At 49.6% G+C, this 13,046-nt stretch overlaps 6 protein-coding genes across 6 annotated transcripts; 2 read left to right on the forward strand and 4 right to left on the reverse strand.

Moving 5' to 3' along the window:
- Nucleotides 1-52: 52 nt before the first annotated feature.
- On the reverse strand, nt 53-1,069 carry N0V89_003636 (uncharacterized protein; the record flags this gene model as incomplete). Its single annotated transcript, XM_056212434.1, has 1 exon — nt 53-1,069. One exon carries the CDS (start codon nt 1,067-1,069, stop codon nt 53-55), a length of 1,017 nt encoding a protein of 338 aa, XP_056072742.1.
- Nucleotides 1,070-2,009: 940 nt separating this feature from the next.
- On the reverse strand, nt 2,010-3,597 carry N0V89_003637 (uncharacterized protein; the record flags this gene model as incomplete). Its single annotated transcript, XM_056212435.1, has 2 exons — nt 2,010-3,341; nt 3,403-3,597. 2 exons carry the CDS (start codon nt 3,595-3,597, stop codon nt 2,010-2,012), a joined length of 1,527 nt encoding a protein of 508 aa, XP_056072743.1.
- A 708-nt stretch (nt 3,598-4,305) lies between these two features.
- N0V89_003638 (uncharacterized protein) lies at nt 4,306-5,310 on the reverse strand (the record flags this gene model as incomplete). The annotated part of the gene is made up of 2 exons (XM_056212436.1): nt 4,306-4,999; nt 5,054-5,310. The coding sequence occupies 2 exons, from the start codon at nt 5,308-5,310 to the stop codon at nt 4,306-4,308; spliced, it is 951 nt and encodes a 316-aa protein (XP_056072744.1).
- Nucleotides 5,311-6,510: 1,200 nt separating this feature from the next.
- Nucleotides 6,511-7,560, forward strand: N0V89_003639 (uncharacterized protein; the record flags this gene model as incomplete). The annotated part of the gene is made up of 1 exon (XM_056212437.1): nt 6,511-7,560. One exon carries the CDS (start codon nt 6,511-6,513, stop codon nt 7,558-7,560), a length of 1,050 nt encoding a protein of 349 aa, XP_056072745.1.
- A 615-nt stretch (nt 7,561-8,175) lies between these two features.
- On the reverse strand, nt 8,176-9,845 carry N0V89_003640 (uncharacterized protein; the record flags this gene model as incomplete). Its single annotated transcript, XM_056212438.1, has 2 exons — nt 8,176-9,654; nt 9,759-9,845. 2 exons carry the CDS (start codon nt 9,843-9,845, stop codon nt 8,176-8,178), a joined length of 1,566 nt encoding a protein of 521 aa, XP_056072746.1.
- A 1,916-nt stretch (nt 9,846-11,761) lies between these two features.
- Nucleotides 11,762-12,553, forward strand: N0V89_003641 (uncharacterized protein; the record flags this gene model as incomplete). Its single annotated transcript, XM_056212439.1, has 2 exons — nt 11,762-11,767; nt 12,104-12,553. The coding sequence occupies 2 exons, from the start codon at nt 11,762-11,764 to the stop codon at nt 12,551-12,553; spliced, it is 456 nt and encodes a 151-aa protein (XP_056072747.1).
- Between the last annotated feature and the right edge of the window lie 493 nt (nt 12,554-13,046).

The raw sequence follows: 13,046 nt of genomic DNA on the forward strand, positions 1-13,046 counted from the left end.
GGTTTTAGTCGGTCTAGGTACTATTGTGCGGCACTCCTCTATATACAAATCTTCAATTATCCAACTTTTCCCGCGCTTGCCGGCAAATCTCCCGTAGCGCGGGCATTTTAACTTTCGCCTTCTCTCCCGCGGTAATCAGCTCTTCTAGAACCTCTACATCCTGCTTGACAACTTTGTTCCCATGATGAAAAGCATTAAACTCATGATAAGCAAGTGGCAGCGCACCATTGGTCGGAATCTCGATCATCTTCGCCGTTGCCCAGGACCCGATAAACCACGATAGTATCCATCCAGTCCATCCAAATCGCGGCAAAGTCAGGACCTCTTTCTGTGCTCGAAGCAGCAGCGCCCACGACTCGCCCCTGTCCTTGAACTGCGGCCATGCAGGCCAACCCTCATTGTTCCAAACAACGAGCTGCACCATGCCCAACATGACCAGGTTACCAACTATAGCATGCTGTCGATCGATCTTCAATCTGCCGTTCTTGTTGTAAACAGCCTCGATCTTTTTCGTGAGCTCAACGTTCTTGTTGACAACGGCTAGTCCTGTGTCTTTGGCGAGAGGCGAAAACAGCAGGTCCGCCTGCGCGATCAGTTCTCGGTTTGCTTTTGGCGGAACAGAGATCATTGGTGTAGGCTGGTGCGCAAGCATACTCAGTACAAGCACCAGTCGCTCTTTGGGTATGCCTAAAGTGCTGGCATAGTGCTGCTCCATATCGGCACCAATTGCATCGTAAGCAACGAATGTCTTCGGGGCATTGCGAATCAGATCTCCGACACTTTTCAGCGTTGCGACTCCACCTTCAGACTGCGCTGTATGGCCGTCTAGCGTGTCGAGGACGCAGTAGAATTCCTCGTTGGCAACTTCCGTGGTATTTTCGATTACACGATAACCCTCGAAGGTGTGTAACTTTTCTGTCTTGTAATCGTAGAGGCGTTTAGGCGGCGCGAAAGCTCCAGAACGACCTGGCCGAACGAGGTAGGTTATGTCTGCTCCGGCAGAGAGGTGGTATCCTTGTGAAAGTCCAACGGCGCCGCATCCGACAATGAGAATCTTTGGCTTAGACATGCTAGTATATTTGTTGACCCTGGGTGAGCAGTACTTTCTGTGAGACGAATGCAATCGTGTCGCGTGTGCAGTCAGTCAATTAATACCATAGTCATGTCAGGCCAGGTTTAGTGCGGCTTCTGTCCGCTAACTCCGCACGCGGTCGATCATTGCCCAGTTCGTCCGGCACCTCGCTCGGGCAGCTACCACAGTAGGGACGCATCCCTTTCTTGGCCTGTCTGGGCAGCAAGAGCAATACGAAGGAGCTCGTACTTTCGTATCCATTGACTCTTCGCCTTACGTCAGTGCCAAGTTCATACACGTACAACGCAACCATAACATAATATCATAAGAACTTCAGGAATAACCTCTTACCCATAGGATGAAGCTTGAGCCATGCATCAAACGACCTCGAGCGAATCTTTTCACCTGGAAGCATATGCAACGAGTTATCAGGGTCCAATGCTTGCGGTGTCCCATATGGACTCCGCTGATGCGTTGCTTCGCAGGATCTTGTATCTTGATCTGGTCAAATCCCTCTGAAGGCTGAAGGCATGATCCATTGCGTTTAGAGCCTGAATTCAAGATGGGAAGACAAGGAATTTCCGCGGGTGGCTCGTACTCACCGTATTTGAACGGGCCGACTCTGACGTACTAGCCACGTTGAGTAAATAGTCCAGTGAAGGACCGAACCGAAGGCTTTGCGTGATCCATTGGGGCAGACTTCTAGGGTTCAAAAATATCAGTCCAATTACTCCAGTACACGCAGCATCCAATGATCTTTCACAAGCCACAAGCAGAACCCCGCGACTAGTTAGGTAAGCATTGTTGTAGACATGCTTGACTTAGCATCTGGAAGGATGGACGCGCGTGTGAATGTCCAAATTTGATGTTCTACTGTGTACTTTCAACACGGTGGTTGGAATTCCCCTATACACATATTAACGCACCTAGAACACTCTCACAACGCATACCTAAAATGCTTCGCCTCCCCATCCGTCCGATCCTCAAAACCCTCCAAAACAGCCCTCTCATCCTCGCCCTCTCCATACACTCGATCCCTCCTTTTATTCTCCCACGACATCCAGCCCGCCAGAAAACCCGCCATAACAATCATCCCACAATAGCAAGTAATCAACCCTGTCAGCGCGGAATAATACCTTGGCGCCTCTCGAGCGAAGAAGATGTTGGCTCCAGCAATGTTGCCCGCAGCGTAGAACACGAACCACAGACCGTTGGCGGTACTGCGCTTTGTGTGACCTGATATATTCGTGGTGAGGACATTCCAGGAGAGGATGACTGGACCGCCAACCAAGTACTGGAGCCATGTGCAGCCGACGAGCGTCCAGCGTTGGGTGAGAGGTGTAAGGCGGATGCCGAGGAGGCCACCGAGGGGTGGGAGACAAATCAGTGCGAGGATAAGGCAGCGCGTATTCTTGAAGTAAGACGCCGCAATACCGCATAATGGTACCAAGAAGAATTCGAAAGCACCGGTAGGAAGTTGCAGGAGGGTCGTGCTGATACCGGAAAACCCGTAACCCTTGATGAGCGAGGATGCGAAATTCGAAACTCCGCCATTGATGACACCGCAACAAAGTGCGATGAGGCTGAGGCAGTATACTTTGACATCGAGAACTGCTTCAAGGGCTTGTCGTGGTTGGAACTGCTTGGTCTTGACACCGATCATGTTTGAGGCGATGCGGTCGATGGCTACGATGCGCTGCTTGTGGGTGAGGAATTTCGCTGTAGAAGGCGAATCAGGCATGACCCAGAGGAAGACCCAGCTCCATACAAAATTGATCAGCCCGATCACAAGGAAGATGAGCTGCCATGTCTTCAAGCTACTATTATGTGCATGGCCGAGCCCATAGCCTAATAGCGCGCCAACCATCGTAGCCATGCCGTTGAACGCAAGAAAAACACACATCCTTAAGGGTTGTTCGTCACGTGTGTAGAACATCGAAACAATGTTCATGATGGCTGGGCTAATGCTGGCTTCGAACATGCCGAGCAGGAACCGCAGGGCCAACATGCCCGCGTAGTTCTTCGCTGCAACGTGGCAAAGGAGGAGTACAGACCATATGAGAATCATGGCCCCGGTGTACTTGGAGACGGGAAGGCGTTGGATCAGATAGTTCGCTGGAAGAGCCCAGAAGAGGTAGCCGAAGTTGAAGATAGCGGCAACCCAGCTATAGCGTTGACCTTCAAGCCCAAGATCCGGAATGAGAGTGTAAGCCGAAGCGTAGTTCAAACTAAGCTTATCCAAAAATTGTATCGTGTACGTGAAGCAAATCTGCTCTCATTAGCCCAACTCATCTCCACCATGCGATCTCCCTTGATGCATCTCAACTCACCATCGGCATGATCACCCAATCAATTTTCCTCAACACGATTTTCCTCTCTGCCTCTAACTCTTCTCTCGAATACTGTTGCACTTCAAGATACAGTTCTGCGCCAATGTCTCGCATTTGTTTTTGGGCGGCGAGATGACCTTCATCTACGCTTGGAGTGGGGTCGATGTCGATTTCTTGTTCTGATTTCTTAGCCATGTTGTGATCCAGGTGCTAGAGTATAGGACTTGAGTGATATGGCGACCGAAAGATGCTGAGCAGGGGAGCAATGCGGGGTACCCGAGTCGCGTCGGATTCCCGCCAGTATAGTAGATGATGAAGCCGTAAGAACGAGACTCAAAAAAATTATTAAAGCAGTAAGATTGAGAGAAGTGCGTTTGTTGTCCGATTTCCAAAGTGCAGCCTTCAAGGGTCCAATGGTTGCTTGATTAATGACGTTCGGAACCGACACTCAATGGTTGCTCTGGAGGAGTCGCCTCTTCTAGTTTTGAATCGAAATCCCACCTTTGACTACACGCAGAGTCATCCGATATGGAGCTCTTATCACCGTACCTATCAGAGCTTATGCAGGTCTAGCTGTGTAACGTGCATGCAGATCCCACCGGTTAGCCTCATTGGGAAGTACTTGGTTATCGTTGCCTTGGCCGAAGCTAGTCTCGCCTTTTCCGATAACATTGTAATAAGAAGGTTGATACGGACGTGAGGATATAATTGATTGTCCTTAGTGTTTGTATAAAATGGATCAACTCCACGAGAACATTTGGTTCTCACCGATGTATGTGGAGTGCATGTACTAGCCGCGGCTATGCTCAAAGGCTGACTCCCTCTATGTGATCGTTCCAGTCGATACAAAGCTGGACAACACCAGCTGCAACATCCTTCACTGCGTACGTGCCGAAGCACTTGCTACCTCCAGAGGCCATAAGCACCTTGGGTAAATTTCCAAAGCTTGACCGTGCCGTCCTCGCTGCCCGTAGCGTACAGCTTGCCATCGGGCGAGAAGCTCGCAGACCAGATAGGACCGTGATGACCCTTATTCGTCTCCAGCTCCGTCTCCGCGTCAAAGTCCCACATTCTGACCCAAGTGTCATTTTGGTTGCTACCACCAGTGACAAACCTGCGCTGCCCGCTATGTAACGCAACGCTGGCCAACTCGTACGGCGTTTTGATGCTCTTGATGAGCGATGCCGGAGAATTGCCGTTGAAAAAGTAGACGCTGTTTCCAGCGGCCACGCTCAGCACACCGTCTGAGGAGGTGTTATCCAGCTCGCACGTGCCTACAGCGCCTTCGACAGCATACTCGCCGATAGTCGACTGCGTTCGCAGGTCCCACCACCGGATCTTCTTGTCCTCCGACGCAGTGACCAGAATACTGGGATCTGATGTCCACACAATAGACTTGATGGTGTCGCCATGCACGCCCGCGCCGATCTCATAGGGCTGCGACGGGTTGTTGAGGTCGAAAATGCGCAACTTGTTCTCCTTGCCGCCGGTGGCCAGAATCTGCGGTTGGGGCTGGTTCGGGAAAGCGACAGCTCGGACGATATGCTCGTGCGTGAGGGTGTGGAGGGCTTCGCCGGTGTGAGTGTCCCACACTTTGCTACAAGATGTGTCAGTCTAAGTCTTGCTGGCAAAGTCGGCGCGTGGTACGTACGCAGAGAAATCCGCCGAAGCAGTTGCAGCTAGAGTGGCATCGGAGGACAGCCGCGCCTGCCAGACAGCGCCCTTGTGGCCCAAGAAGGTGCCAATCCAGTCGCCGGTCAAGCCATCGCGCAGCATAGGGTTTCCGTCCTTGCAGGCAGAAATGATATAGTACTGCTCTTCATCCTGAAGAGCAGAGAAATGGATATGGGGCACCGGTCGCGAGTGCCCATGGCACGTGAGGGGTACGACCTTCGTGGTCTCGGGCATAGTTGCGATGAATGATGTTTGCGGAACAGAGGAAGAGCTCGCCAATTGCAGCGATCAAAAGTTGGTCTTGTAAAGTGTGCTGAGAGCTCGAAACACGGTGCGCGTCTGTGTCGAATGCGCGGGGTTGCGTGGGGGACGAAGGTGGTAAAGAAAGCTGTTCTAAGTACAATGGACAATGCAACAGGCAGCGAACAGGCAAAAGGATCGTTATGGGTCGTAACTTCGTTAATCTGTGGTGTCTTACAGGAGAGACAAGCCCCTCGATGAAGAAGGGTGAGCCCTGGAGCTAGTCTCCGCCAAGCAAATCCTGAGCCGCGGCCCACCTTCCACAAGGAGCCTCAATCTCTACTTCTCCACACCGTTGGAAGTGCTTTCTGTAGCGTACCAAAGGAGCAAGACAATAATGTGCACTTCTTCAGCAGTACCTACACGCCAGAACTCGGGCCTGCTCATGCCTGATTTTTAATATTCCAGCGCAGTTGCGCCCCAATCTAACGTCGAACACCCCGCTTGGCCGAGACTGGAGGATGATGCTTCATACGAGTTGCACTTGCCATATTAGAGGTTCACTCAACGATGGAGTAAGGTGAGAAACGGAAAGAACCGAGAGACGCAGGAGCTACAGGACCGAATATAGTGCTATGGCTCAGAGTGTACCATCCTACGATGGGCGACGTGGACGTTAAGAGCACCGAAGCAGCTTTGATGAGTGGCAGAGCGACATGCTATGCTCAACAGCCTCAGCAATGCACTTGGTAGCGCGTCTGCTTAAGTAGTCGCACTGGAACGCAACGTGCTGAGGTGCCATCCTTCACCAGATCGCGAAGAAGTGATAAAGAATAGTAAAATAGGTCCCTCCACCTGTAATTCTACTTATTGCGTGCCATGATGCGTGAAAATGGTATTTGCTATACTCAACATGGTAAGCAAGTACCTTACATTGTTTGACAGTGAAACCATTCATTGTCTGACATAGCCCAGGTTCAAACGAGGGTGAACCCGCGCGACAAAGAACCGTGTCGTGCCAACATTGTGTGAGCTCGTGCGGCCTCCTCATTGCTTAGTGACAATGCAAATAAGCTTTTCGAAGGCTATATAGTGTTAATGAGCCATAGTTGCGCCTACAAACATCATTTGACAACCGCATTACGAGCCAATTACAATTCAACCAAACCTACAGCAACCTCACAGCAAACAAGAATGTGTCTATTCCCACAGGTCAAGCATCATTGCGGTCACACAACTTTGATCAGCCATGCGAAGAGCATCGTTTTGTGCGACCAGGCTCTTATATTCGTGAGGCAATACTTTGATCGAGCACCGGCTTTCTGTACCCCTTTGGATGACGATCTAGACAACGAGAATATGATCTTGGATTTGTCCGAGGACTATTCCTGGTGTCCGGACTGCCACGCTAGACAAGCCACACCGGCCTGTGGTGATCAATCGGACCAGACCTGGGAGGCTGCATGCCTGCAGGCTTACAAAGCGGATCTAGCAAAGGTGTTAAAACAAGTCGAGAGGGATTGCCAAATCATTGAATATGACCGGAATATGCCAGCCATCGTAAAGGCGATTCAGCACCCTTGGCTACGCGAAATGCTTCAAATCAACAGCAAGGGTTTCTTTGCGCTCGGCGATGCCGTGATAGATCGTGTGCATGATGTACAGCGGAACATCGAAACAGTGCTTGCCAAGTGCAACGCAGGTATCCCCACCCACTCACTCCACATCGATTTCTACGCTACGGTGCGTAAGTACGACGATGCTTGGTTTTTGATGGATCATTTCCTTCTGATTACCGATCTTCTGAATTATATCTCGAAGCGCAATGATTATCACAATGAGCTCTGCAAGCAGGCTGAAATGTGTAAGTCGTTGCTTGAAGGGCCGCAAGAGGCACCGCAAGGTCTCCATTACTTGGGGCGGGGCTTCAAGACTCCGGAAATGTTCAGGCCGAAGCGCAAATCTCATACCCGACACGTTCAATGCTTCGAGAAATTGGCTCTTGATGACAATTCTGCAGGCAAAGACTACTATGCATCGGCCTTGTCAAAACTACTTCAGCAGTCGGATGTACTTCCCTTTCGACGCCGTGCATCCTACAAGGGCCCGTCGAAGTATGTGAACAAGAAGTGCAGCCCTCCACCAGCGGTCAAGGTGAGTGCTTTGAGCGGCGAAATTCGTGCAAAATTCGGTGAGCTGGAAGTGCACTATTTCAACCAGGTTTCAAAAAAAAAAATTGGTTGATCGGTGCGTAGCATTGTGAAAATGTGAGGTGCTTCAACACATCTGGAGTTTTCGCATATTGCTCAGTCAAATCTTAGTCGCTGAATACTTGCGCGACTGTCACATACAGTAGCACATCCCTCAAGTATCACGTCGGCGATGAGAAGCTTTCCCTTGCTTGTCTTCGCTTGGCGAGGTAACTAAATCAATTCATATTAAACAGTTTCGTAGGGCTACACTCCGTGTACTGCAATAATCAATAAACTCTATCAATTTCTGTCCAATGTAGAACCAGTTGAAATTTCCGGGCGGCGGAGAACATACATCTAGTGGGGCGTTTCTGCTTGCTTTGTGACGTGTAAGATGAGGGGTATTGCGGGAAGGGAGGATCTGGGTTGGAGGGGCAGTAGAGGTGGATACTGGATCCCATGTAGACACAGATTTACGATCTTCTCGAAATGGCAGCTGACGTAGCGTCAACGAATATTTTGTATGCGTAATGTTCATCCAGTGATAAGATGAATAAAGCCAAACATTTCAGAAAAGTATAGTTGAAGAAAATCGAAGTGCTCATTGTGAAATTGTTCTCTCAGCTCTTTTATTGACTTGTTGAAACGGCTACGCGGGAGCTTGTAGTCAGTTTCGGTATCCCGTCTGCAATGTTGGCGCTAACATTGCTGCGGAGGTCAGACCAGCTTCCACAGGTTCAAGTGTGTTGTTGCTGGGAACTGAGCCGCCAGACCTCTTCGCTTTCGACTTTCGAGTGCTGGTTGATAGGGCCTGTTTCTTGGACTTTCCTACCAGTGATGATGTCCTTTTCGAAACAAGTTTTGTGAGCTTGGCCTTGTCGCTATCGTCAGCAGCCATTCCCGAGGTTGAATTGCCGCGCGACTCTCTCTCACGCGAATGTTCCGATGGTGAACTCTCTCTGGAAGTATTCTTTAGATACCGCTCATCTCGGACAATGTAGATCGGTGTTTCGTTTTGTTTAAGCCAAAATTCGTAATCCTGCGTAAAGATAGCCCGGTCGAAGAAGGAAAGATCTCCCGGCTTGTATCGATAGAGCTGCTCATCGTTCTCGCTCTGTTTGGAGAGGATAATACCGAGTGACTGCTCGGAGTCTTCTTTAGTTTTAGCACAGTTTAATGGCAGAAAATAAGTTCCATCTAGCCTCTTGGAAAGCAAGGGCATGATCTTGAGACCTCTGTTTGTCATAGAGAATTCGGGATTAGGGCCTAGAAATCTTCTGTGAACCAGTTCCCCCGCGTGCCTGAACTCTTGCGGCGAGCGGGCCAGAGCACCACGATACTCCTCCTCAGTGTCGGTCGATTCCCATGCAAAAAGCGACATGTCGTTCGTGCTGCTCATAATCGCTTCTTGGAGCCGAAGGAAAGCTTTCTGAGCGCCTTCCCCGTATATAAGCGTAAGATTGACATCGAAGAGTCCAAAAAGACTGTAACACTTGTCTTCGCCGCGTGTGGTATTTCGATTGGCGGCCCATGACGTTCTCTGTGCCACTGAGTATTCGTAAGGCTGAGCTTTCCCATTCAAAACCTCCTCTGGTATCTTGGTGATCTTGCAAATAGCCTTTGCGACGGCCTTCTCAGAGCGTCTACCAAAAGAATGCCAATTGTGGTTGTAAAAGATGACTTCCTTCGGGGCGATGAGTTCTTGAAGCGTCCATCCTCTCGTGAACCATTCCGACTTGGAGAAGTCATATGACTCCACAGAGACCTTCTTGTCATGCGGCTTCGAAGGCCCCTCAAAATCATGCAGATAAACCAAGCATTTAGTCGCTTCTTCATAGTATCGGTACATTGAGTTCAATGCTTCAGTCAGCTCGCTACTATTATCGCGATTGATACAACAACTGTCAATCCAGATATGGGTCGCTCCCTCGTCGCTGGCTAATTTTATAGCCTGAAGAAGCTTATCAAATGCAGCTGTTCGTAGACCAAGCTTCTCGATCTCATCTTTTCGTTTTTCACGATCCTCGATTGCAGCTGCTTGTTTGAGTTTATCCTTCGAATCGTTGAATTCTGTGAAAGTAACGTCTCCGCCATGATCGTCTTGTGAAAGCCCTGTGTCGCAGTATATGAGCGAGAAAGCTTGTGACTGAAAGGCAGAGGTATAAAAAGGAGGCTAGGGACGTTCCCTCTCCTATCCAAACGGCCAACATGAGAACATGCGGATGACTTACATCGATGAGAAAAAATCACATAGTCAGGCCGCTTATGCATGCGGAAGGTGAAGTCTTCGAGTTTCGGGCCCTCGTCCTTGTCCTTGTTGATGTTGATGAGTCTCATATTCGGATTTGCGGGCACGGAGAGATATGGGTTTCGTTACAGTTTCTGCACAAGGTCGTGCGCGTTGTGATGAATCGACTTATTAGCAAAAACTGGCATTTAGCCCTTCTTTTGTATTTCGACTTGCGACGGGAGCTAAAAGATGCGTGCTTCCGCATTGTACAAAGTGGATGGCTGGTGTGATATATGGATGCGATCACCTTCAGAGCTGAACAGATGATAGTGTTCATAGGCCGCGTGATGTCATGGAGAGGGCTGAGCGTGCTGTCGAGGGGCTGAGTTGCAGCAGTTGACCGGTCGGTTATTTACCGGCACCGGTACACCTGCCATTTCATTTGCGCTAAACGCGATTGGGATCCGATACAAGTCAATTCGCTTGCGAGTAGGCTCAACCCAGAGGCACTATAGCATGAATGCACACCAAGCAGTAAGAGGCTCATTCTATGTTGAATCATAGGACTACTGTTCAACATGCGGCAATTCCACCACACAACATGCCAACTGGATGAAGAAGTGGACGCGACATGTCTCGATAAGGAGCGCTATCGAAGTGGTGCAGTATAGGATCAGGCCATGTATCTCAGTGGAGCATCTACACATCAAGTCGTTCATCTGAGACATTACGAAGAACAACGAAGTGACAATTTGGACCTGCAAAACAAATTTGATTTTGCGCGGCTACTACCTATATAATCAAGATTTGGTTGACAACAGTCCGCCGCTTGAACAACATCCCCCTCAATCGCCTTCAATCGCACTGAAAGAGAATAAAACAATCCTTACCATCGTCCCGCCGGGACACACATCGCTCATCTTATCAAAATACCCGACTTCCAAGTGCGGATGTCTATCAAGCTTCTTCGTATCAAGAACATGCCACCCGCAGTTGTTTGTGACGGTGATAGCTCCCACAATGGCTTTAGTCTTGCGAGCCGTCATGTCGCTGCCGTCATAGCTGCACAGGAAGGCAGTCGCGCTGCCCTTGACAGTAGAAATAGACCCGTCTGAAGAGAAAGCCTCCTAAGGTTCTTTTTAGGGAATTAGAAACGAGACTGTACCTAGCTAGGACAATTGGTGCTCTGATCGGAATCCTAATTCGTGATCATTGCGTGTAGATGTTGAGAATTTCGCCCTGAGGGCAGGTATGAGATATACGCTTTGGGATGCTTTTCAGACTGCAAAGAACTTTTTGCATGTCAATGAAGAGGTGCAAGCAATTTATGGTAAGGAGGCATGTCTTCTATAGGTTTTGTCAGCAATCAGTGTTGGGCGTGCTGAGCTGCTTGTAGTTGGGGTGTTTCCAAATCTAGATTATATTAGGAGAACAAACTATCGAAACGCGGTTTCTGAAAGTATGTGAAGAAGACGTTTCAATGATAGTCTAGCAATATCTGGGGAGCTTTCACAAGCATGAGGGATCAGTGCTTCGAAGTTTAGAGGAGATGGCAACCTAGAGAGACTTAGGCAAGGCTTGTGTAAACGAAGACGGGGATCAGCGTGGAATAAGAGCTGAGTGGGGCTCAAAAAACGGAGACCGCAAGTGAAAGCGACTGTAAATAGATTGATCAGTATGCCGGGTATGAGTTTGGTCGCTCAGTGTAGGAGTCCGGCCAATCTTCTTCACATATATGACCCAAAACAGTCACAAAAGATGTATCACTAAGAACATCCCCCTTCCGAAAATACATGCTTCTCTGACATGACCCATTATTAGGATAAGGTATCCGTCCATCACCAAATCCCTCACACCTTTCACTGATTCAAGACACTGGCTATTGGAATACCTATGGCCATCACTGGCGAAGTCTCAGATGTGTCAAATCGAATCTAAATTCTTCATATCAAGCACTGTTCGAAAGTGACACGTCCACGGAGAATGAAAGCGCTATCCATCACATTATGTCTACGAGCTCTTCATGAGAGTAAGAATGAATCGGTACCAGGTTGTCACATTCTCACAGGACTATGTCACAAGCGCCACGAAGTCGTATTGAAGATGGACCAAGACGTCGAAATGCTCGCAGAATCCTACTTCAGAACCACATATCTTCCACCAAACGCAGATAAATAACGTACCATACTTACGGCATAATGCCACACCTATACTACAACGGCCGACGCACCGGCTGTGCAACCAAGAAGTCCTGCCACTCTGGAAACAAGCGTAAGAGTGCTGAAGTTCACGCAGCTGCAATCCCTGCAAAAGTAGCTAGTATCACTTGTAGAAGTCAAGCGCTGCCACACTAACTTTTCCCTAGAACACAACTACCCCTAGCAATCTCGCCGAACCCAAAGCTTCGACGTATCTCACCGTCAAGCTGAGGTCGGACCCCTCCACAACCTGGGCCGAAATTTTTAACTTGCAACAAATGAAGGACGACATGGAGACGGCAGCTACCGGGTACGGCGAGAGCGGCGATTACGCCGTTTACCTCACATATCAGAAGGCGGGCAACACGCCCCTTGGATCGAAAAGGACATACGTCTCCGATTTCTTTGTGCCTCTAACTCTCCGACCCGAAGAGCACGTGAAAATGGAGATCTATAAGAAGACGATGAAGAAGCGGAAGACCTGTCGTTTCTGGGCCATGAGGACTTGCCGCGCGCATTTGGCTGGGGTCGAGTGCGAATACGACCATCCTGAGGGGAAGGGCAGTGTTGAGCAGGACCTGGCCAAGAAAGACAAGATGGAGAAGGTGTGGCGGTAGGTGATACGGACGACCAGTCTGCGGTAACTAGTACGAATGTAGCGTTGGCGCGGCGTGCCCTTGCTTTGACACCTGGTGTATGCCTGGGATGCTTTCTGGCAGGTTGTGAATCTTCTGTAGCTTATTTCCCATAGCGAAGTGTGGATCTCTTATACTACCATATACAGCCGACTAGATTATGACGATGTTCGGCACGAATAGACGCAAGCCCTGGAGGTGATGGTGAAGGAAGGGCTGCACGTGGAAGCAGGGGACGGAGGACGGAATTTCGCGTAGCTTGGTGACCCCACAAAAACGGACTTTGGTCCCTGCGCACTAACACTCAGTTGAGAACACACGACCTCTCCCTCGCAGCATTTCATAGCTTCAACATCAAACCACAGCGTTGCAACTCCTCTGGCAGAACCAATTGCATAGCTGCTGTCAGCGTTCACCACCGTCTCCCCTCTGTTTACTCAAGTAAGTGCGATTGTGCTTGCTGCCCCACTATATC

Source organism: Didymosphaeria variabile, assembly GCF_027946475.1.
Source record: "Didymosphaeria variabile strain IMI 356815 chromosome Unknown scaffold_3, whole genome shotgun sequence".
In the NCBI taxonomy this organism is placed as follows: Eukaryota; Fungi; Ascomycota; class Dothideomycetes; order Pleosporales; family Didymosphaeriaceae; genus Didymosphaeria; species Didymosphaeria variabile.